Source organism: Microtus ochrogaster, chromosome 4, assembly GCF_000317375.1.
Source record: "Microtus ochrogaster isolate Prairie Vole_2 chromosome 4, MicOch1.0, whole genome shotgun sequence".
NCBI classification, from domain to species: Eukaryota; Metazoa; Chordata; class Mammalia; order Rodentia; family Cricetidae; genus Microtus; species Microtus ochrogaster.
In genome coordinates, this window is record NC_022011.1 from 55,793,452 (window position 1) to 55,819,289 (window position 25,838).

Here is a 25,838-nt window from a genome sequence, read left to right on the forward strand (position 1 = left end):
CTTGTAGGGATAAGTCCCGCCCCTTAGGGGGCGTGTTCTCCTCGGGCTAATGTTTGCCTATAAATTTGGCAAGCATGCTCCCAGCTGCTGCTTCTGCTTTCCTGGTCTCCGCGGGAACGGTGGTTCTGTAAGTCTATTTCTCCATTAAAGCTGTATATAATTTTACAATCTGTCTGCATTTGTTTACGCCATTACATTTTGGCGCCCAACATGGGACTCGAACCCACGACCCTGGGATTAAGAGATGCCATGCTCCCCTTTCCCGGGCAGATGCAATAGCTCTGCTCTCTGAGGCAGACGCATGAAACTCAGACCCAGGATGGATGTAGGCTAGAATCTTTCCCGGTAAGACTGATGCTACACTGATTATTAGAGATGGGTTGATCGGGATATGAGAATTAGCCTGTAAGGGCTAGAGTTAATGGGCCAAGCAGTGTTTAAAAGAATACAGTGTCCGTGTAATTATTTCGAGGCATAAGCTAGCAGGCGGCCAGGGTGCTGGGGAAGCAGCCCCTCTGCTCCTATTACTACAATAACTGTCAGGGCAATATGTCTCTACATAGCTCAGGCATCCTAACAAAGCTGGCCCTGATAATCCAACATGGTTGAAGTACAAGAAAAAGAACTTAAAAACATGTATGAAAATGATAGATGTCCTTAAAGAGGAAATTAAATAAATCCCTTAAAGAAATACAAGAAAACACAAAGAATGGAAGGAAATGAATAAAATTATTCAAAAATTAAAAATAAAAAGGGAATCAATAGAAATTCCAAACTGAGAGAATTTTAGAAAGAAAAATTTAGAAATTCAAACAGAAACCACAGAGGTAAGCTTCATTAGCGGAATACAAGACATGGAAGGAAGAATCTCAGGTGTTAAAGATACAATAAAAAATGGTTACAGTGGTCAAATAAGATGGTAAATCTAAAAGAACTCCTGACACAAAATATTCAGAAAATCTGGGATACTATGAGAAGACCAAATCTAGGAACAATAGAACTAGAAAAAGGAGAAGAATCCCAGCTCAAAGACCAAGAAAACATTTTCAACAAGACCATTGAAGAAAATTATCATAACCTGAAGAAAGAGATGCCTATAAAGGTATAAGAAGCTTATAGAAAGCCAAATAGATTGGCCCAGAAGAGAAATTTCCCTCAGCACGTAATAATCAAAATACTAAACATACAATATGAAGAAAATGTTAAAAAATACATCAAGTATCATATGAGAACAGGCCTTCAGGATTATACCTGACTTCTCAATGGAGACTCTAAAAACCAAAAGGGTCTGGACAAATGTACTATAGACTCTAAAAGAACACAGATGCCACTACTATAACTACCTAGCAAAACTTTCAATTACCATAGATAAAGAAAGGAAGATATCCCATGATAAAGTGAAATTTAACCAGTATCTATCTGCAAATACATGCCTACAGAAGGTACTAGACTGCCTCTTTCTTCCTATCCCACCCAGCTTGCATCCAGAACATTGGAAAATTTCAACTTAAGTAGGTTACCTTACATGTTACCAATGAACACAGGGACTGAATAATCTCACACTAGCTAAATAAAATGAAAAGAAGCAAACATAAATGCACACATCATCATCATCATCAATACCACTATCACCCGATCAACAACAACAAGAGAAAAGGCAATTAACAGGAACAAAAATTATCAGACATTGATATCTCTCAATATCAAAGGTCTCAATTTCCCATTAAAAAGACACAGACTAACAGAATGCATGTAATAATGGGATTCATCCATCTGTTGAATCCAAGAAACACATCTCAAGACAACTTAAGCAAAAGAGTTGGGAAAAAGATGTTCTAATAAAAATGGACCTAAGAAGCAACTGAGGTAGCCTTTTTAATACTTAGCAAAATAAACTTCAAACCAAAACAAATCAAAACAGATAGGGAAGGACACTACATGCTCATCAAAGAAAAATTCACCTAAATGACATTCCCATTCTTAACATCTATTCTTCAAAATCATATAAACTCAAGTCTATAAAAAATTATCATGGTTTAAATTATGTATTTGATCCTCACACACACACAGATAGTGGGAGGCTTCAACAACCCACTCTCACGAGTGAACAGGTCATCCAGACAAAAACTAAACAGAGAAATACTGGATATTACAGATGTCATAAACCTAATGAAGACAATAGATAGTTGGAGAACATTTCACCTAGATGCAACAGAATATACCTTCTTCTCAGGATTTCAAGGAATTTTCTCCCAAAATGACCACATACTTAGAAAAAATAGTCTCAACAGATATGAGAAAATAGAAATAACTCCATGTATCCTATGAATGACACTAAATCTGAAAATCAACAGAAACAGTGGAAAGCTTACAAACTAATGGAATCTGAAACATTTTCTACTGAATGAAAAATAGGTCAAGACAGAAATAAAGAAATGAAAGGCTTTCCACAGGAATTCAAAGAAAGTAAATGTACAGCATAAGCAAACTTATGGGACACAATGAAAGCAATGCTAAAAGGAAAGTTTATAAGTGCCTTCACAAAAAAAAAAACAACCCCAGAATGATCTCATACTATCAATTTACTCAACATCTGAAAGCTCTGAAATAAAAAGAAGAAAGTATGCCCACAAGGAGTTGAAGGTAAGAAATTGTCAAACTGAGGCCTGAAGTAAATAAAACAGCAATAAAGAGAATAATACAAAGAGTCAACAAAACAAAGAATTGGTTCCTTGAGAAAATCAGAAGGATAGCCTGACCATTATCCAAATACAAGATACATAGAAAATATCCAAATTACCCAAATCAGAAATGAAGAACATGTGTGTTCTGAAAAATTCCATCTGGAAACTTCTAAAGCTGATAGATTCAGCAATGCATTTGGATACAGAATTGACACAGAGAGCAATAATGTTCTTTCATACAAATGACAAATATACTGAAAGAGAAATCAGGAAACTAACACTTTTTACAATAGCCTTCAATAGTATAAAATAATTTAGGGTAACTCTAATCAAGCAAGTGAAAGAATGATATGAGAAAAATTTAAAGTCTTTGAAGACAAAAATTGAATAAGCTATCAGAAAATGGATAGATCTCTCCCATTCTATGAATCTGATATATAGGATGAATATTGTAAAATGGCCATCAACCAAAAGCAATTTCCAGATTCATTGAAATCCTTATAAAAATTCCAACAAAATTCTTCACAGGCCTTGAAAGGGCAATTCTCAAATTCATATAGAACAACAAAAAATATATATCAAAATGATAATAAAAGAACTGCTAAAGGTTTTATCACTTCCAATTTCAAGTTGTATTAATAATAACCACATAGTAGAAGCACTAAAGTCAACAAATAATGAATGGACCTCATGAAATTTAAAACTTTTCCAAGGCAAAGGACTCCATCTTTTGGACAAATTGGCTGCTTACAAAATAGGAAAAGATTTTTTTCTAGCTTCCCATATGATAGAGGAGTAATATTCTCTCTATATAAAGAACTCAAGAGACTAGATGCCAAAAATTCCAAATAATTTAATTTAAAAATGGGGTATAGGAACAAACAAACAATTTTCACTAGAGGAATTTTGAATGACTGAGAAACACTTCAAGTTCAACATTCTTAGCCATCAAGGAAATAAAAATCAACATGACATTGAGATTACATTTCATGCTGGTCAGCATGGCAGTCATCAACAACAGAAGTGACAGCTCATGTTGGTGAGGATATGGAATAAGGATAGAATAATGATGAGTGTTCCCTCATTCACTGTGGACTGTAGTAAAAATATGTACAGCCACTATGCAAATCAATATGGCAATTCCTCAGAAAAGTTGAAAATTGGTATACCTCACAATCCAGCTATAACAATCTTTGACATATACAAATGAACACTCATCCTATGACAAGGACGCTTTGTCCACTCTTTTAATTTCTGTTCTACTCATAGTAGCCAGAAACTGGAAAGAAGCTGGATCTTTTTCAACAGAAGAGTGGATGAAGAAAATACTGGACATTTAGAAAAGACTGAGAATTATGCAGTCATTAAAAAAAACTGACAAGAAATTTATAAGCAATGAATGAATATAAAAAAAGTCTGAATGAGGCAATGCAGATACAGAATATTGTATATATTCACTTATATGTAGATATGAGATATTAAATAAATGATAACCAACTTACAATCTGTAGACCTAGAGTCTTAGGTATAGACGGGACTAGAATATATGGATCTCCCATGGAAAGGGGAACTGTACTGGATTCTGTGGTGGACTGGGGACAGAGAGCAAGTTAATGGGGTAAGAGTGGGGAAGAGAAGGAGACACAAGGTTAAGGGAAAGAATAAGAGAAGACACAAGTAAAACTGAGGGGCATTTGAGGGATGGTATGGGAACTGAGTGCCTCTCCTCAGAGCTCAGTGCACCCTATAGAAGAGGAGGCAGAAAGAAAGACAGAGGAGATGGAGGAAACCCAGAGATCAAGGTTCTTCAGATCAGATGATCAATCCTGATAATAACTAACAGAAACTGAAGCAGCAAGCACAGAACAGACAAGGGTCTGCATCAGGTCCTCTATATATTATAGATTTCAGTTTAATGTATTTATGGGATCCCTGAGAATGTAAATGAATGGGTCTCTGATTCTTGTGCCTAATATTGGGGATCTTTTCAACTCTTTTGTGTTGCTTTGTCTACCTTAAAGAAAATAGTTTCTGTTTTATTGTACTATATTTTTTGTCATGTTTTGTCGTTATCGCTTAGAAGCCTGTTCCTTTCTAATGAGAGACAGAAAGGGAGTAGACCCAGAGGGAAGAGGAGTGGGGAGGAACTGGACGGAGTAGAGAGTAAAGAACCTGTAATCAGGATATATTGTAAGAAAAAAGATTCAGTTTTCAATAAAAGGAAGAAAAACAAAAGTGATCTTTTTCTTAGTAATTGAAGAAAATCCTTTGAGATTTCTTTGCTATTGATGTGAAAGTGTTTGCAGTATTAAAGTTCAAATGAAATTAAAGATATAATTTATCTTGGAAAACAATGTTTTCTTATAGATAAAATCCATTAGTAATTAACATTGTTTTGATATCTCAGTATTAACAGTTTCCAAAGAAAACAAATCAATCTGTGAGAGAATAAAGTTAATCCATGCAGTTTATATTTCATTGAAAACACATGTATTTTTATCAACATTTAGCAAAACTTAAATTTACATTGAATTTTATTTTGTGAGGGAGCAATTTATACTTTCATTAAGACGAGGAAAAATATTACTATGATTTTTGTCAATACTTGATTTGCAAATTCCTTCATGTTTAAAGTTACACTTCTTTCTCAGTCAAATATACCGAGAATTACTGGCAGTGATTTTGTTGTTTTCCTCCATGCATACTGGTAGATTTATTTAGAACAAAAATCTCAGGAAAGGTGTTGGAGGAGGAAACAGCAGGACCATGTCTGTCTCTAATGAGAGTTGTACAGGCAGACCTCCCTGTCACCCAGGCTACACAGAAGGCATGCAGGTTTGGCAGTAAAGCTTGGGTGCTACGTTTCAGTGCAAATATGGCAACCCTAGTTAGTTCTTCTGAATATACTGTGGAAGGAGAGAATTTGCCCTCCCCACAATTATTCTCGGACCATCATACATGAGCCATGCCCCTCTTTCTCTCTCGTTTCTAAATAAATTAGTATTTTTCCTCTTTTTTTTTTTTGCAAATTGAATTTGTGTAACTTCAAACATCCAGGTAGAATCTCTAAATCACAAAAACAGCAAGAAAGAGGAATAAAAGAATGTACACAAAAGGGAAAAAGGAAATGAAATTCAAGATTTCATCACAAAACAATACAAAAGGTGAACAATGGTGAAACTGAGGGGGAACTTGCTGTAATAAATGTTCATATAAGAAGAAAAGGAAAACCCTTATCAGCTTTAAAATAGCAAAAAATATGCAAGTGCGTCACCACATGGCCAGATTCTGGGTCGGTCTCCAAATTAACAGAATAAGTGAAAAAGATATACCCTTGCTGTCCTGCTTGTGTGCTCTGAGGAGAAGGTACCCTATAGATGGGTAGGGAGTGAACCTTGTGCAGGTATATTTTTAGTATTCATTTTTAACCATTGATGCATCAAACTTTTCTGTCATTTTCGCAAACTTTAGAAAAAATTAGAAACTACCCTTTGAAGGTTTTCATGAAAGAAAAATGACAGGGTGGCTTATTGTAACTACTAAAGTAAATTTTGGTATTTTGTTTCCTACATGGATAAAACTGAATTCTACTGCTTATTTGACTATTTCACTGGGGTGTCTATGGTGTGGGTGGGAGATCAAAAGTTTTGTTCCTTCTGAATTGCTTTTTTCCCCATTACTAAATAAGTAACCTGAATTTTCAGTTACTATCAGGTTTAGACAACTGTTCTGAGTACCCAAATCCTACTTGGTAGAATGTTGGTTTTGCTTTGGTTGGTTAGTGGTATTGTCAATGTTTCATTACAGTCTAACTCTGTTGAAAATATCTTTCTGGTTCAAAGGCATGAGCCTCAATATTTCTTACACAGAAAACCAGTTCTTTACACACTCAGAGGGATAGGGGTTGTTTAGATGAATACATGTCCTTATCTGTGAGACAAAATAATTCAGCTCAATGGTCTGTGGTCTTCTCCCAGCTTCCTAATTTTTTATGTCTATAAAAAAGACCTCTTATGATAAGAAAACATTTTTGGGGAGAGACATTAAAATTGTCTGTGTAGGAATGTCCATAGCTGTTCCACTTGAAAGGCTCCAGAATCGATTTAATAAGATGGATTGGGAGGGATAAAGGAGATTAAAATTTAAAGGAAGGTCATATCTACTTATTGCTACTGTTTAGTATAAAGGTCAGAGTCTGTAGGGCACCCATTGAGAATTTCATTAGATTGGACTGTAGTAAAAAGAAAGGTGTTTCCATCTCTCATCTTTACATAGAACCAAGAATATCATTCCAAGTAGGAGAGTAATTACTTGTGAATAATATATGTCTTAAGTCATACAAAGTTGGAACAAACAGAATATGCTCAATAGCAATCTGAACAGCTGGATATAGCAGAAACACATGATCTTTATGAAGAGCTCAAACTGTGGACTTCTATACAACTATCTTGATCTTGTGAGTCATGGGTATTGGATGTCCTAAACAAGTCAGAAATGCAAAGTACCTGGTGATAACTCAGTTACCAACACATTTTCTTATTTTTCTATCCCCGTTTTATCAACACTTACCTTTCCTCAATGTTATTTGCGACTTACAAAGCAGATGCAAAAATGATTTTAAATGTACTAACAACCATATAGAAGTGCAAGAACACCATATAAGAGAAATATCCTGCGCTTTTAATTTATTGAACCCTGGGCTGAGATTGCGAATAATTACTAGATAAGTGAAAATGACAGTTTACTGAAATAGATGAGCAGAACCGGATAAATACATATAATCTTGCATATGATTATGTATATCCCAGGATCTTATACATCGTTTATCTACATCCCAGCATATCATTACCCATAGAGACAAAATAAAGATGACATGAGTTCTGACAAGGAAAAGGAACTCAGGACCTCGAGGGGTACACCCACACACTGAGACAATGGGGATGATTTTTCGGGAATTCACCAAGACCAGCTAGCCTGGGTCTGAAAAAGCATGGGGTAAAACCGGACTTACATAGCGGACAATGAGGACTACTGAGAACTCAAGAACAATGGCAATGGGTTTTTGATCCTACTGTACATACTGGCTTTGGAGGAGCCTAGGCAGTTTGGATGCTCAACTTACTAAACCTGGATGGAGGTGGGCTGTCCTTGGACTTCCCACAGGTCAGGGAACCCTGATTGCTCTTCAAGCTGATGAGGGAGAGGGACTTGATCGGGGGAGGGGGAGGGAAATGGGAGGCGGTGGCGGGGAGGAGGCAGAAATCCTTAATAAATAAATAAATTTAAAAAAAAATTCTGTGTTCCAGAAAAAAATAAAACTTATATTCAACAGTTATTTGCTGTACATTAAATAGAACCCATGGCCACAAAGGTAGAGGATAAGATGAGATTATCCTGGTTTCTATTTATAATTTAGAAACAACAAAACATGAGATGAAAGAATTATTAAGGAAATGGACCAAAGGAAAGAACAACATATGTTTTCAAAGCAGAAAGAATGATGGTTAGATCAGAATAAAAATAACCATGTGGGCGGAGGAATGTGAATGTGTGTGAGCACATGTATTAACAGGTTACATGATTGCCTAATGGATTAGATCAAGCATTGCTGGTAATAAATCAACACTGAAGATCCATGCACACACAATTTTCAATTTGCATTTGCACTGTATTTGCTATATAAATAAGAGATCACCTGTCACAGAATTAATCAAAATCAATCAACTGGTTGACTTAGTGCAGCAGGTAGTAAGTATTTCTAAAAGCTGCACAGGAGGCATTAGAAACAATGGTAAAAAAATCACAATCATCTAGATGTCCCTTTAAAATGTAGAATTCAAATACGTGAAAATTATTAAATTGCTTTTAAGAAAAATTTCAAAGTTTAGGTGAAATCTAAACTTGTAAGAAAAACGTGTCACCTCTTCTATTATGAACATGACAAATTATTGGATATTAACTCTAAAAAGATTTCCAGAGGAGACTAACAGAGAAATAATCATGCAAAGGTATTAGCAGTGTTTTATACCAAGAGTGGAATGAAAGTAAGATTTTGAAAAAGGCCTGAGTAGAGTGTTACATAATTTAAATAAAAGCTGTCAAAGTGAAATCATAATTATTTTATGCATTTGTATTTATGCTTATCAAGATTATTCAAAGTTATTCTTCTACTATTTCATATGCAGAGTTGTACACTTATAAGAAGCAACTGATCTCACTTTGACAGTATATGTTTACATATTGTGGGAGCTTGAATGAGAACGACCCTCATAGGCTCATCTATGCTCATATATTTGAATGGTTCATGCCCTGTTTAAGAAGGATTAGGGAAGGGAAATGTGACCTTTTTGGAGGAACTGTGTCTCTGGGGCTGGGATTTGAGGTTTGACAAGCTAATACCATTCCCATTTCTCTCTCTCTGTCTCTCTCTCTCCTCTCCTCTCCCTCTCTACCTTCCTCCTTCTTTCCCTTTGTCTGTCTGCTGCTTGCCATGACGGTCATGGATGCATTCTCTGAACATGTAAGTCCCCACAAACTCATTCTTCTGTAAGTCACCTTGGTCATGATGTTTTATCAGATAGTAAGTAAAACACATGTAAATGATCTTTGTTGTATGAACCTTTCACTACCTAAGTACACAGCCATGCTTGGTTTCTCAAGCACTTCTATACTAAGTTCTATGAGTACAACTAGGTCTTTTTTAAAAAATAGACAAATCAAAAACTATTCACCTAGGACAACTGAAATCAACAAAATGCAAAGGTCATGGTTATGACAGGGGAAATATGGCAGAGCAAAACATAAAGTTCAGGACAAGTGAAGAAAGACAGAAACCAAATCAAAGGATGGAACTCTTGTGGATGACTTTCTATTAATGAAATTGACTCTCTTTCTCCTTCTCCTTCTCTCTCTTGTGTCCTTCTGTCTTACCTACTCTATCTTAACTCTCTCTTTCATGTGTGTGTGTGTATGTGTATAACAACAATGTTTTATGAAGTCACTGTGTTCTTTGACTATAGAAAGTTATAAAATGAGCAACGCAAACAAAAGAAAATTAAGAGACAAAGGGTGAGATGCTCATTAACACCAAAGAGAACTATTTCTGTTAGAGTTGCTTATCACATTGTGATGAAAAATCCACCATGGCCATAGAAATACTTTCTTTCTGAATGTAATATCACAGAGAACACAAACTGAGTAAGAATTATATGAAATTTTATGAAATGGATATTCTACATAAACTATTCCAATTGTGAACTGTTTTATTCCCTCGAAAAAAAACTTGAGTCAAGAGGGACTTCACCATATGCTCTGTCTTACAGGAAGTGTAGAGCAAAGTGCTAAGCAATTATTTGGGGGGATTTAATGAGCTTTGACAGCTAGTCTTTAAACTCAAGCCAGAAACTCCTGCTCTTTCTTCCACAGCAGGTTTTGAAATTGAACTATGGGACTAATTACATCAAATCTCTACCTTGTCACTCTCCACATAAGTCTTACGTGTGATAATAACTTCCATACTATATGTCAATAACATTTCATAACTTCTGTACCAGAAAGTGTAATCAAAATAATAGAGGGTGAAAAGTAAGGGACTCTCTTGTCTTGAAGCCATCCTAAATTCAGCTTTACTCAATTGCTGTGTCCAGGTGTCATCATGAAGCCTTCTTGGTTAAAGAATCCTTGTATAGTTTATAACTCAAATTCTCTCATGTTTCTTGAAACATGTCCATGAATCATTGCCATAGTGTTCCACATGGTAAGACGGTCACATTGGCAGTCTGGCCTTTATAGCAATATGCGGAGCAACTGAGTTGTTGTGAGAAAGAAGTTGTTGTGAAATGTCTCAGCCAGGCAGTGGGGCATGAAGATTTTAATCCCAGTACTAAGGACGCAGGGGCAGATAGAGACAGAAAGATTTTTGTGAGTTCAAAGCCAACCTGGTCTACAGATTGAGTTCTAGGTCAGTTAGGGTGGTTACACGAAGAAACCCTGTCTCAAAAAAGAAAACAAAACAAAATTAAAATGTCTTTGTTCATATGATAATTCAACCGGAAACACTCTAGAGTCTATAAGAGGCTATGGGTATTTGTGAGGCTGACGTATCTTTTCAAACTTTGTAAAGTGCAATTGTCTCTTTAACAAATATGCATAGAAAAGAGGGATAAGATCTTGTTTCTAGGTGAAAATAAATTAATTTCTCGGCAATTTATCTTTCCTAGCATATTATGGGGCATCGCCAGCATGCCACAGATGCATACCCTACGAGAAGCCTGAAGAGACATCTGTGAGGAGGGCAAATGAGCTAAACTGCAGTGCATTAATGAGATGTCAATTACCCTCTAGATGAATGCTGTAATACTTAATATAAAAGAGGAAAACTATCTCCAAGTAATTATTTTCTATGCACAGTTAGGAATAAGAATTTTCATTTGTCATATTCTCAGGCAACAACTACAATGGGAGAAAGAAGAAGAAGAGAATGACAGAAGAGAGGCAAGGGAAAGAAAGGGAGAGAGGACATAAGGATATCACATAATGAAGACTAAGAGACAGATCATATTTAATATTAGCTCCCTCAATAATTCAACATTCTCCTGATTCAAAGACAATTCAATTCAAATGTCCACATGAAAAATTTTCTTAGTAGTTTTCTGCTTCCTTTCTAGTTTCTATTTTGTTCACCCCCTCCCCCCCAAAAGAAAACCATTATAAATCATGTTGAGACCAACAATGTAAGTACTTATATCACCTTGCCTCAGAGCTCAAGGACCTTGAACAGCCATTTTGGATCATTCCTATGATTCTAATAACGCAGACCAAATAAAATGAATCAATTGGCAAATCTGCAGAAAAGCCAGGGACCTACTTTTAAAAACACAGGATGCAGAGCTAGCCATTCTTTTCAATGACAGAGAGAAAACCACACGGAAGAATATCCGTGAGATATTAACAGCCATATGAGATCTCAAATGTTTGGAGAAGACAGATGTGGTTATTCGAGAAAGTCTTTGAAAACTAAGTTTCCACAGTGTAACTGACTCGTTAGAGTCCAACACCTTAAATAAAGCATGTTATTGTTCATACACGTGCATGTCACACATTTAAAGAGAGGCCATGGATTCTTAATCATTTTAGTTAGCTTTTAGTACTGAATAATATTTATGGAATTAATAAAGAAATTCTCTTAGTAAAAATTGTCTGTTAAATGATAAAGGTAACACTGTTATTGTTTTACAAGCTGTGATTACAATATTGTTTTTTGACACACTAGTATATCTGATGGTAGATTATATTTTACAAAGCAAGACATGCTGCTGACAGGGTCTGTTTTATCACAGATATGCTCAGAACCACAGTCCTAAGCTCTTTGCTCTCTTTATTTGTGATAGTCAATTATCTGGAACTGTGGATAATTAGATCTATTACTCAATATTTGTCTCAAAACTCAAGAGAAGAGATTTGGCATAATATCAAAGTAAAACTATACTTGTGTATGATTTTTGTTCCTTTTAGAGGCACTTTAAAATTTTTATGAGGTTAGAATAATGGTTCCAAAGCATTTAATGAATGTAGAAAGCCACAACCACAAAAATAAACCCAGCAGTGGGCACAACTGAAGTAAGAAACCAGGAAGGAGAAAAGAAAAAAAGTTAAAAACAGAAGGGCAAAGGTAATGTTAACCTACTCTTCATGTGTATTATTAATGTGATGAGCTGTTCAATTGTGATTTAATAATATACTCTAAATAGTTAAATTATGAATCAACCTATACTTATATTACACAGTTTTATAAAAATTACTGACCCAATTTTGTACAATTGACGTGTGTTTCATCACTGAAGTCTCCACAGTCATTGTCACCATCACAGGCCCAATGCCCTGGGATACACCGGCCACTGGCACATCTGAACTGGTCATCAAAGCAAGAGTGCACACAGTCCACCTCATCACTCCTGTCCCCACAGTCATCATCTGGAAAGAAACATCAAAAGCTAGTAAAAAGTAACTTGGAAGAACATTTCTCTTAGGTTTATAACATTTTCTATGCAGAATTTGCTTACAGTTTTGGAAAAGGAAAGATACACTCATGAGCAACATTTCCCATGAACAGCCAATTAGTCTCATTTTACACTGACATCACATCTCTTCTGGTTTAATAGCAAATGCAAAACCAAGAGAAAGAAAGCACCGACTTTGGATTTTGCATCTTAAAATCTAATTGGTTTATAAATAACTAACCACCAACTAACTGCCTCACCGCCACAAGGACTAAGCAGAAAGTGGTGACTCTGGGAATTATAAGTGATACAGTGCAGAAGCATTATGGTGAAATTGCGTCCTGAAGCTACCGTTTATGTGCCTCAGAACTTGTCGCTGCATGTTCTACCCAGCGCCTTTGTGTCTATGCTCTGACAAGATGATTTCTTGTTCATTCCTCCCTTGCTACCTACCCAACTGGATTTGTACATGGGAACTGTATGTTCAATTAGAAAAGATTCATACTCAGTGTTGATCATTGCAAGAGGGAGAGGAGGGGGACATTCAAACACAGTGGATTAAATGGAACTAAATGACATTGATTAATATAATATTCAGTTGCCTGCATTCAGAACGACTTGGCATAATGATACAATTAAGTACAGGAGAAAAACATTACTTGTACATAAAAAGCAAGGTGACAGAGCTAAGATCATCTAGATAATTGCACCATAATTCATAAACTGCCAAGGTTATATAAATGGTTTGGGAACCTGAAATTGTTCTGGTCATTTCCCTAATTGTTCTCCTTATTCATCTTTGTAGATTTAGCCTATGCCCAAAATAATATCTGAAAATGAAGCACTGTTAAAGCCCCATGGGACAAATACCATGCTCCATTATCCTTAACGCTCATTCCCAGCGCTGTGCCAGCTGCCCGCTCACCACTTTTCTTAGCCACTTTGCTTGGCTCTGCAAGGTTTGCTTGCAAACTTCCTTTGAGAAAGCCAGACAGCCCAGAGAGCTGGGCTCTAATCTAGTCCATGCCGTGCAGTGAGCACTTGGTACTTGCCAGTGTCGCAGCGCCATTTACTGCTGATGCATCTTCCGCTCTTGCATATGAACTGAGTTCGAGGCTCACAAGTTGGGAATTCTGTGAAAGATACAAAAGAACCAACAAGAAATGTTTGATGGACTGTGGTCGATTTGAGTTGTATCCTATTTACTAATGTGTTCAGAAGTTTTGTCCTCTGCAAAGGCACAGGGGACAGTAGAAAAACTAATACAGTGGTTATAACTTCTGAAAGACACGGATTACCACATTTCCATGTCTGAAACGATGAATTTCCAGCCACTGTAAGTCCAGAAGAATCTCTGAATGAAAAGTCGCTAGGATTCATCATATTTTCTGAAATATGTGTTTAGGGCCAACCTTGTCTTAGTGAATGATCGTAACCAGGGCTCTACTGGGCTGCTACAAAATGCTGCTTCTGCATATCCAGATTGCTGGGCTTTTCTAAATACAGCGAGCCACACAGGATCCTCAAGGGTAGCACTGACCTCTGAGGGATGCCAACAATGTAAGGTGAAATAAATTTATCAAATAATGAAGTCAGTTCAGTTGCTACCATATGTTTACAAAGACTTTGACACTACCAAATTGAGTCTAACAAGGTGAACAAAACCCTGAAAAATAATTTATATTATTAAGCTTAATTTAGTTTAATCAACTAAATTAAAACAAATAAAAAGCACTCCTTTCCTATCCTGTACACAATAATAATAAATAGTAATAATGATAAAAGGCAAATAATATATAAAATACAATTAGCCATTTTAACATTCTGGTAGATCCCGAGATCAGTACTAACATAATAAGAACTGATGATAATGAAATTTTAAAAATATAATAGTAACCAGAGAAAAATTATCATGCTGAAGAGTTAAGGCAATAATTTGAACTAAGAGTTTTGCTAGGAAAACAGTAATATACCTGTTTATAGATGGTGGAAATGATTCACTAAAAGATTTGTGGATTTCGACTCAAAAATATGAATATGGTATGTACTCATTCATTAGTGGATTCTAGCCATAAACAATGGACATTGAGACCATAGTTCATGATCCTAGAGAAGCTAAGTAATAAGGTAAACCCAAAGAAAAACATATAGATCCACCTGGAAATTGGAAGTAGACTAGATCACCTGGCAGAAGTTGGGAACATTGAGGTGGAGGACATAAGAAGGGGAAAGGGGGAGGGAGAGGGGAGAAGGGGAGGGTTGCGGAGAGCTTGGGAGAGTGGGATGGTTGAGATGGAGGAAGGATGGATATGGGAACAGGGAAGGGAGATATCTTAATTGAGAGAGCCATTTGGGGGTTGGCAAGAGGCTTGGCTCTGGAGGGGTAAGGAGTCCACAGGGATGACCCCAGCTAGGATCCTGGGCAGTGAAGGAGAGGGTGCCTGAACTGGCCTTTGTCCCATAGTCACACTTATGACTATCTTGAATATCACCATAGAACCTTCCTCCTCCAACGTATGGAGACAGAAACAGAGACCCACATCGGAGCACTAGACGGAGCTCCCAAGGTCCAGTTGAAGAGCAGAAGGAGGGAGACTATGAACAAGGAAGTCAGGACCACGAGGGGTTGGTCCACCCACTGAAACAATGTGCCTGAGCTAATGGGAGCTCACCAACTCAAGCTGGACTGAGAATGAACGAGCATGGAATCAAATTAGTCCCTCTGAATGTGGTTGGCAGTTGGGGCAGACTGAGGGGCCAATGACAATGGCACTGAGATTTGACTCTACTGCATGTACTGGCTTTTGGGGATCCTATTCTCTTTGGATGCACACCTTGCTCAATCTGGATGTAGTGGTGAGGTCCTTGGACTTCCCAAGGGCAGGGTGCCTTGCCCTCTTTTAGGACTGAAGCGGATGGGGGGGAAGTTGTTGGGGGGAAGTGAGACAGAAGTGGGAGGAGGGGAAGAAGTGGGAAATTTGATTGGTATTATTTTTAAAGTAATAAAAAAAGATTTGTGGCTTTCTCCAAATTAGGCCTTTTATCTCAAGAAAAAGTGAGTAAAGTCATAATTAATGTTTTCTCTTTAAAACAGTTTACTTAGAATCTTAGAATGTTTGAGAGAAAAAACATGAACTTTATCAGTAATCTGTCAACTTTTAAAGATATGTCTAAAATAAATGCTGATTGAACATCCTACACTTAAGGTGGCCAAAATGCTTTAATTTATTTCATTTTTATCTAATGACATCTTTACATTCCTATTAGCCACCTACCTATCTCACTGTGTTTTTAATTTTAAAATTTTAAGCACTACTTAATTTTAAGAAAAATTATAAAAACAAACAATCCTACTATATTTGTCAACTTTCAAAAATGAGAATCACTGATAATTCCAATCACATTGTCCATCCCTAAGTATCTCTGACTTAGAAAAGTCCCATGTGCCCACAATTACCAATGTCTCTCAACACTGAAATTCTCTTCCTGAAGCCATCCACTCATTGCTGCTTCTAATATACTTTATTAGTAAATTTCTACATCATTTTCAATTTTCATTCATAATCTACTCAAAATGGTATTATACTTTCTTTATATTATAAATTGCTTCATCATGCCAATGAATACTTTTCTGATTTTTCCAGACATGAGTTTTCACATATTCCCATTATTTTAGTTTTTTGTTCCCAATTTTTTATCTGCACTTATAATTCCATCATTGGCTAAGGCAGGGACTGGATGCTCCCTGGGGCTCACACACAGAAAGCCTAGCATGAAGGAATGTTTATCGGCCTAGCACTGAAACTAAGATTAAAAGCTTCTTGGAGCTTGCTGATCAGCTGGCCTCATCTATGTGTTGAGTTACAGAACTGAGAAAAACCTGTCTCAGAAAAGAGAAAGAAAGAAAAAGAGGAAGAGAGAAAGAAAGAAAGATTTAAAGTTGACTCTAGTTAAACGCACTACATACATACATACATACATACATACATACATACATACATACAGCATGCATGCATTAGTTTGACACTTAAGCAAATTCTGATGTTATTCTTGCATGGCAAAATGTTGTGATTAGCATCAGTTAAGGTAAAGAACTACCATGTTAAATCTTAAATTCATCTTAACTTTTTCTTGATAATAGTGTAAAAAGTGCAGTCCATTTTAGGAAGAATAAATTAAATATAGAGGCTTTCATTTAGCACTGGGTAGAAAAATATATATCCCTAATTTCTTACTATTACCACTAGTGTCTAACAGAGAGTAATGATATCTACTCACAATTTACACCTCATCCTAAAGCATGAATTATAGCTAAATCCTCTTGAATTTAATATTTCCTTCTTTCATATAGTTTTACTTTAACACGTGAAATTAGTGTCTAAATATTTTGTTAACTTTTGTATTGTATTTCATTAAAATACTGTTATAAAATTTTATTTTTGACAAATAAATGAATATGGCTTTATTGATTTCATATATGCACATATGTCATATATACATATATGCTTTGACTTTAAATCTTTCAGTGTAAAATGTATCTCATTTAGAAATATTTAATGTTTAATTCTGCAAAATATATTAGGAAGTACAAACCAAAATTTCACACATTTTATCCTCTTCAAATTACAGTGGAGAAAAGAAAGCTATATTTTATCTTGGTGATTAGTTTAACTACATAACATATTTTAAATGGGCTGTTAAAATTATTTTTATTGTTACAGGTCGTTTGCACAGTTCTTCTATTATATCTTTGCCTTAAAGTTTATTAGCATGTGATATGAATGCCATTCTGTAAACAGCTACAATTTTTCTTTCAAAAATCTTCCATTTGTCTAGTGCATATGGCTTAGGGGATGGTTTTCAGAGCCATCATTTTCAGATGGCTTTTCTGTTTATTTTCTCCCTCTTGTCTAGGTATCTGCTTCTTTCTTTCTCTCTAAAAAGAACCCTAGAAAGTAATATTTAATGAAGTCTTAAAATCCTGTAGCCCATAACCCAAAGGACAGAGAAAACTTTGATGACCAGGTTGTGAGTATATATAGATATATAGTTATTAATACAAAATTAGACATTAGCTGATAATGTTGTGGGAATCCAGGTTTAGAGAGATGATTCCTTAAGTTAAGGAGACTGCGGTCACTCCACCTTTCTTGTTAATACTTGGAAACTGGAGCACTGCCATTGTCATCTCCAAACCCCAGTGAGAATCAAATAATACACTTCACCTTAGGATGCTTCACAAGAGCATCAAGGGTCAGAAGAAATTTGGGCTTCCTGTCACTGATACCAAAACCCTTGAGTTTTGCCCTATATTGCCATTATCATCGCCAAGAAAGTTTAATGATGCTACAGCAGTGTGATTTGGGGAAAGACCAAATTACACTCTTCTTTCTGTCTTTTGTTTGAAATCTGATTTTTACCTGCTGTAATGTATGTAGTCAACTGTTGATGTGAAAATTGAAATTGTGCTTCTTCAAGTTACCCATGCTGTTTTGTATTTACTGATAGACACTTTTTAGATATTGCTGCTAGCTCCGTCTCCCAAAGACTAGGACTCATAAGGAACAGATTACTTATTTGTATTGCTTTTACTTCATTTTGATATCGGGCTTGTTATCTCAGAAGTCTGTCTAATTAGATTACTGTGGTTAATTGTACATTTCTGTTTATAAAATGATTTAGTGATGTAGAGCAATTCTGCTATTATTTAATGTAGATTAAATAAATGACTAGTAAAATGAGAATAGTCAGTGTGTATGTGAAAGTCATTTTTCTAGTAGTAGCCATTAAGAGATGCATTTTAAAGTTATTCACATGATTAACTATTTGGAGTAAACATATTTACCACAGAATTCACTTTTAATTTGATTTATTCCATAGATCCGATTTTAAAAGATGCAATGATATAAACACATTTTAGTAAAACTATATTGCCATATTTTATGTTTCTTGCTGCTTTTCTACTTTTCTTTTTACTTTCTGTCTTTCTTCCTTTTGGGGGTGGGGATAGTGATCAAGGCACAGGTGTAACTCTTTTCCAAAAGACTATAAGCTTTATAGAGAGGTAATTCTGGGTTGAGAACCTGGCTTATGAGTAATTAATGGATGATCTTGTTTATTAGTGTGTACAGTACTTATTGAAAAAGTCTTCTCATTTATGATTTTTATTTAGAACTTTATTATATGTAGAGTGGTAGATTATAGAAATAGATTGTGGAGAATGAATGGATGGATGGATGAATGAATGATGAATGAATGAATGAATGGATGGATGGATACCCCAGACACAAGAAACACAAGGGCTCATACTCTTTTCCCAGTTGCAAGAAATCTAGTAGGAAAAATATTTGGAAAATGACTAAACACATGACTTTCAAAACTATCAAATGATTGATCACATAAAGGCAGTGCATATAATACCCTTGACTGGGATTTTTCCGTGTAATACAGGGTTGAGAAACATTCCCCATCAGTACAAAAAGTGCTGGCCAGTGACAGTCAGGAAGGGAGAAGTAGACACTGCCTTTGGGCTGCCAGAGGGCTTTTTGGATACAAGTATTTAAGCAGACATAGGAGATACAAAGCAGTTCATCAGAAGATAAGCTTCAGATGATTCTGTTCAGCTGTAGGCTAACAGACGTCCTGCGTGAATTTCAGGAGCTCTGTTCTACATCATGGTTGATCTGCAGGCTGTGCATATTACAGGGACTTCTGGTTAAGACATTTTCAAGTTAGAGAACATCTGTCCAAATGTGCCTATCAAAAACAAAGGACAATGTGTCTTTCTGCAAAGCGCAGAAACATTAAAAATCTCTTTTGGGCAGTGTTAACATTCTTCTGAAGGAAGCAACATAAAGCTAATGTGATTGAAATATCCATGCTAAAGCAGGTGACCAGGAGGGAAGGCATTGGGGTGGTCTACATCACACAAGACTCAGATCTCAGAAAACCCTGAAGTGAAAATGCATTAATTCTTGGAGAAAAAGAATGAATTTCAGCAGGAGGTTCTTCACAGATGGGGTGGGATAGGTTTGGGAGAGTGAGTGAGGAGAAAATGAACAAAAGTTCAGGAAAAAACAGTAAATTGTTCTAACAATAAAACAGCCAAGGAGAAAATAAACAGCAAATACTTTAATATGTTTCCAAAAGAGTAAAAAAGTGTAAGATAGATGGAGAGTGTCCTCAAAAAAAGTAATGAGCGAACTCTGCATTGCTTGGTGCTTGCATATAAATGGAGAAGTTTGAATATTAATGTCAATATTGAAAAGGACACAGTACTTTAATTCCACTTAGAAGGTGGATCACAGCATGACCGTAGTTTATGAAAGTCTAATCCTACCTATGGTCAATTAGTGTTGCCTTGTAGTATAAACATTGTCAGCTGAGAAACCTAGACTGTGAGTGAATAAAATGGTCTTTTCTGGAAATTAATGCCCATCTCACTTGTTTCACAAACCTACTTTACAAGTTGAAATATTCCCATATGAAAAACAAAGATAAAAGTTAATCTAAGACTTTAATAAAATATATCAAAGTGCTCATAGAATATATGACTATATACAGCCACACAGGAAGATCCCAGATGTAGAAGAATCATATCCAAACTATAAATGTTCTCAAAATTCAAAATTAAAAACACAACTTTTATAAAAGTATAAAAAAGGGAATAAAATATTTGATCAGTAATGTTTACAGATTTATCAAAACAGGAGTAGCCTGATAAGATCTTCAAATATTTAGGCAGTACTATGTCTGTAAAGATTACTTAATGAAATCAGATGATTAATGTAAGAAATTCAGGTAAAATTTATTTAAATGGTCAAGACAAAAACTCTAAGAAATAAAGGCAACTAGGTGTTGGTGGCATACAACTTTAATTCTAGCATGTGGGAGGTAGACGCAGAGTGATTTCTGTAGTTTGAGGCCACCCTTGTCTAGGGAGTGATTTCCAGGACAGACTCCAAAGCTATACAGAGATACTCTGTTTCAAAAAACTAAAAACTAAGAAAAAAAAAGTCAAACATTAAAAGAAAACAATTAAGACATTTGAAATTAAAAATTACTCTTAGAATTACAAGTTAAAATAATGACATTATATTTTGAAATTAGTTTGCTGTTGTGTGTTCTTAAGTTTTTTTTCTAGTGTCCTTAGTTTTAGTTAATCTACTTCCTGCCTCCTTCCATGCCTAAACCATTTACTTTCAGTTTCTAACCCTCTTCTTTCATACTGAAAATAGTAGTAAAAAGAGAAACACTAAAATGGAGAGGCAATGGGGTAGTCTGAAAAATTTAAACAAAGAATAATACCTGAATTTGGAATGGAGTCGTGTAGAATGATATGGGATATTGAGAAAAGTGAAATGGGAAGTTGATAGCATAATATTTCATTGTATACATGAAACAGATGTTGAAAGAACAGACTTTAAAAAGGAGATTGACTGAACTGTAAAATCTAAAGAGATTTCCATATCTACATAGTGAAGAGCAGAAAGAAATGAAAGAGATAAAGCATCGAGGCAGAGAATTAAAGATCCAAAACCCTAGGAGAGAAAAAATAGTGAAAAAAAAATCATATTCAAAAGCTTTCAATGCACTTTATAAGAATATGTTAGTATTGATTAATATTCAGGAAGAACAATAATCAGCTAACAGACAAAACACAGCAGAAAGACAAGAATAGCAAGAACCAACTCATGAACTGGATTTCACATGCAAGAATTGCAAAGCATTAAATCAGAAGTAAAGGGATGTTAAGGTTTTAGAAATTCATTAACTCCCTTTCCCAAAGCAAATGGAGAGTTAAACAAAGGTAAAGGAACCAGCTAAATATCACAGGAAAATCAAGAAGGAGCCTGACTCTGAATGCAAGAAGAAAGCGTTAGAGAGGAGTGGTATGGGCATAGATGTGCTAATAATAACAGAGAGTTTTGCCCTCATCTAAAGAAAACAAAATTCCTCAAAATCATGGACAACATTTAAATTGTAGGAGTTTGGGAAATACAAATATGAATCTGAAGTCCCAAGTAAATGAATGAAATAGAAAATTAAGGTATAATATTGTATTTATTTTCTGTGAAATGTAAAGATGTCAAGAATCAGTGTGCGTGGCTTTGTTGATAGCATCCTCTCCACATGAGTGAATACTGATGCGACAGAACTAGGAACATGAAAACTGAAACCATAAGGCCTCTTTGTGTGCTGTTATTACTACTCTTATCAATATTTATTACTATTATTATTGTTAATTCACATTTTAGTGAAGTAAACATTTTCAAACCTTAAGAATGAGATCATATCTAAAAGTGGCTGCTCTTCCTGGCAGCATGAATAATTGGTACTTAAGAAAATCTATGCTTAATTCAACCCTAAAGCTAGTAAACAATATCGTCATATTTGTCATCCTAAGAAGTAATTGAAGGAATTAGTTTTAGTAGAGGTAAAAATATTCAATAAAATGTGACAGATAAATGATTATTACCTCATATACATTCATATTAAAGTAAAAATAAACATGGATTGATTATCACAAGTAAATTAATTTTGTCACATGTTATAAGGCTATATTTCTCAAAATTTTCTTCTCTGGCATGTGTATGTCTTTTTGTGTGTATGTGTGTGTGTAAAGAATATCACATTCTTGAAGAGAACAAAAATGAAAATTTTTATTGTGAGATATATTCCTTGAATTTAAATAACATGTAAAATTAATATGTTGTGCAACATTGCATCATCTTTTTCTCATACTAATCCTAACAAACCAAAAATTCATTGTAACTGTGTGTAGGCAGAAGGAATCTGTTACTTTGTTATCAGCGTCATTGCTGCTAGTTTGAAATTTGGGACTCTTTAGAGCAAAAGGAGTTTAGAGCACACGGGGACATTTTAAAAGGGAGAAGGGGAGGATGGGGGGAACTTGGGGAAAAATGAGGATTGGGATAAAGGAAGGTTGGATAGGGGAGCACGGAAGCACAATTCTTAGTTAAGGGAGCCACCTTAGGGTTGGCAAGAGACTTGAAACTGGAGTGGCTCCCAGGTGCCCAAGCCGAGGTCCCCAGTTAGTTCCTTGGGCAGCTGAGGATAGGGAACCGGAAATGGCCCTATCCTATAACAATACTGACGAATATCTTGCATATCACCATAGAACCTTCATCTGGTGATGGATGGAGATAGAGACAGAGACCCACACTGGAGCACTGGACTGAGCTCCCAAGGTCTCAATGAGGAACAGAAGGAGGGAGAACATGAACAAAGAAGTCGGGACCACGAGGGGTGCACCTACCCACAGAGACAGTGGAGCTGATCTATTGGGAGCTCACCAAGGCCAGCTGGACTGTGACTGAAAAAGCATGGGATAAAACTGATGAGAAGCCAAGGACAACGGCACGGGGTTTTGATCCTATGTAATGTGCTGGCTTTGTGGGAGCCTAGCCAGTTTGGATGTTCACTTTCCTAGATATGGACGGAGGGGGGAGGACCTAGGACTTACCACAGGGCAGGGAACCCTGACTGCTCTTTGGACTGGAGAGGGAGGGGGAGAGGAGTGGGGGGAGGGGGGAAGGGTGGGAGGAGAGGGAGGGAAATGGGAGGCTGGGAGGAGGTGGAAACTTGTCTTTTTTTTTCTCCTTTTCTCAATAAAAAAAAATATTAAAAAAAAAAGAAAGAAAAATGGACTTTAGAGTACATAGGAACTTTTCAGAGCAAAGGGAATGAGAAGGGTTTCCGGGATCTGTGTTCCATGGTTTCTTGGAAGGCTCAGGTCACAATTCTGCTTACACTAGGCAGGCATTTCCCTTTCTTTTCATGAACAAGGAAAGCAGGCAAGCTAGGCAAGGCTGCACTTTCTTGAAATACCATTTACTTTGCAACCACTGTAGGGAAGTTTCAAGTTCAAGGCCAGCCTAGGAACAGTGCTCCCATTCTGAGGGAAAAGGGGACAGAGTGAAAGTATAATACATAGAAATAGGACTGAATGGCACTCAGAGCTTTTTCTTATCACAGAACAGCTGCTCTCTTTACAGTGCGTGTCTGGACCCAGATGTGGTTATGATTATAACATGGATTCTGCTCCTGCTTGATTTGAGGTGCATTAGGGATTGAACCCTGAACCCCATGCACTTACTTGACCTTAATCTTCAGCTTTGCACATGGCTTCAGAGGCCTCACTCTTATCTAGTCTAGTTCTCGAACTTCCCACTCATGTATTAAAAAAAAAAAAAGAGTAAAAGTTCCCAATGAACTGTTTTGTATCCTCATATTGTCCAAACCTGGATTCAAATTAGTGCTCGCAAGTGTGCATTAGAAAGATTAAAGCTGGTCTACTAAGAAAAATGTTTCCGTGGAAGCTGGAAAGATGGCTCAGTGGTTAAGAGCTTGGGCTGCTCTTGTGAAGGCCCGGAGTCTGGCTCCCAGAATGTGTCAAATGGCTCACACCTTCCTGTAACTCCAGCTAGAAGGTAATCCAATGTCTCTGGTCTCCTTGGGAACGGCATTCAAATGTACACACATGCAGACACACATACACACACATAATTAAAAACAATAAAATCTTATAAAAAGAAAAGAAATTGTAATATTTTAAGGGCTGAATCTAGCTGAAGGCAGTAGTGTTGACTCCCATCAGGCCTGATGACAACTAGTGAACAGTCATAAATCACAGCACTCGTCCTTATTTGTAAGGTTTCATTTAAAGAAAAAGATAGACAACATCAGTTAGAGCTTGAAACCTGCACTGGATCCAATCTGTAACCATTGACATATGAAACAATAGACATATATTGCCTCAATAGTATCCATAGATATACCATCAACTCAATCACTGTGAATATTTTTTCTTTCTTTTTTATTATTACTTAAAAAAGTACCAATCCAAATTCCCACTCCCTCCCATCCTCCCAGACCTCTCTCTCTCTCTCCCTCCCACCCCTCCAACCCTAAGGGAGTTCCATGCACCCTTTCCTGTGGAAAGTCCAAGGCCCTCCCTACTACATCTAAGCTGAGCAAGGTTTACATCCAAAGAAAATAGGATCCCATGAAGTCGGTATATGCAGTAGAGACACATCCCAGTGTCACTATCAGTGGTCCCTCAGTCTGCCCCAGCTGTCAGTCCCCTTCAGAGGGGCTTGGTTGTTCCCTTGCTCATTAACTCCTAGTCCAGATGGAGTTGCTGAGCTCCCATTAGCTCAAGCAAACTGTCCAGTGGATGACACCCTCATGTTCTTGAATTCCTTTATTCTCTCACTCCTTCCACTGGACTGAGCTCCCAAGATCCAACTGAAGAGTGGAAGGAGTGAGGGAGTAAGATCCAGTTGAAGTAAAGATTTTTTTTTAATGGAAATATATTTTGAAGCAATGCTAGTGAGGGGGATTGAACTCCAGGTGTTGGTCACTATTGGGAAGACTTAGGTATGTAAGGTATTCGTTCATTCGTTTGTTGTGTTCCTTGAAATAAAGTCTCTCTTGAGTCCATGGTGATTTAGAAATTACTATGTAAACCAGGCTGGCCTAGAATTTACAGCCTTCTTTCTCTCAGCTCTTCTTTCCAAGCACTGGGATAAGGAAGGTACCATTTCACTAAGCACGCACACTGGCGAGGACTTCAAGAGGTCATTTTAAGTGACTTAGGGAAAACAGATTACTACAAATATTAACCTAGTGATGGAATCAAAAGAAAGAGTAGTGCTAGTAAGTCACCATCAAAAGAGGTGTGACAATTACCCTAAATACTGGAGTTAATGTTGGAAGTGCATGTTATTGCCCGTTTAGTCCTCATGAGAACTAGTTAGGCTTTGTGAGTGAGTATGTGTGTGTTTAAGAGAGCAAGGGAGAGAGATTGCAAATACACACAGTGTTTGTGTACCTGTGTGAGCAAGTCTGAAGGCCAGAGAAGATATTCACATGCTCTGCTCCATTGCTCTGTCTAACTCCTTCGTTTTTTTTTAATTTAATTAATTAATTTATTTATTTATTTATTTATTTTGGTTTTTTGAGACAGGGTTTCTCAGTAGCTTTGGTGCCTGTCCCGGAACTAGCTCTTGTAGACCAGGCTGGCCTCGAACTCCCAGAGATCTGCCTGCCTCTGCCTCCCGAGTGCTGGGATTAAAGGCGTGCGCCACCACCGCCTGGCTTAATTTATTTTTTTGTTGAAAATACTATCCTG

At 36.5% G+C, this 25,838-nt stretch overlaps 1 protein-coding gene across 1 annotated transcript in view; it reads right to left on the reverse strand.

Annotated features, from left to right (window-relative positions):
* Lrp1b (LDL receptor related protein 1B) overlaps positions 1 to 25,838 on the reverse strand; it is a 1,800,012-nt gene that overhangs the window by 643,629 nt on the left and 1,130,545 nt on the right. The window contains exons 19-20 of the mRNA XM_026778709.1: positions 13,735 to 13,815; positions 12,489 to 12,656 (exon numbers count right to left, since the gene is read on the reverse strand). Coding sequence (XP_026634510.1) covers positions 12,489 to 12,656; positions 13,735 to 13,815 — 249 coding nt within the window. The remainder of the gene's footprint in view (positions 1 to 12,488; positions 12,657 to 13,734; positions 13,816 to 25,838) is intronic.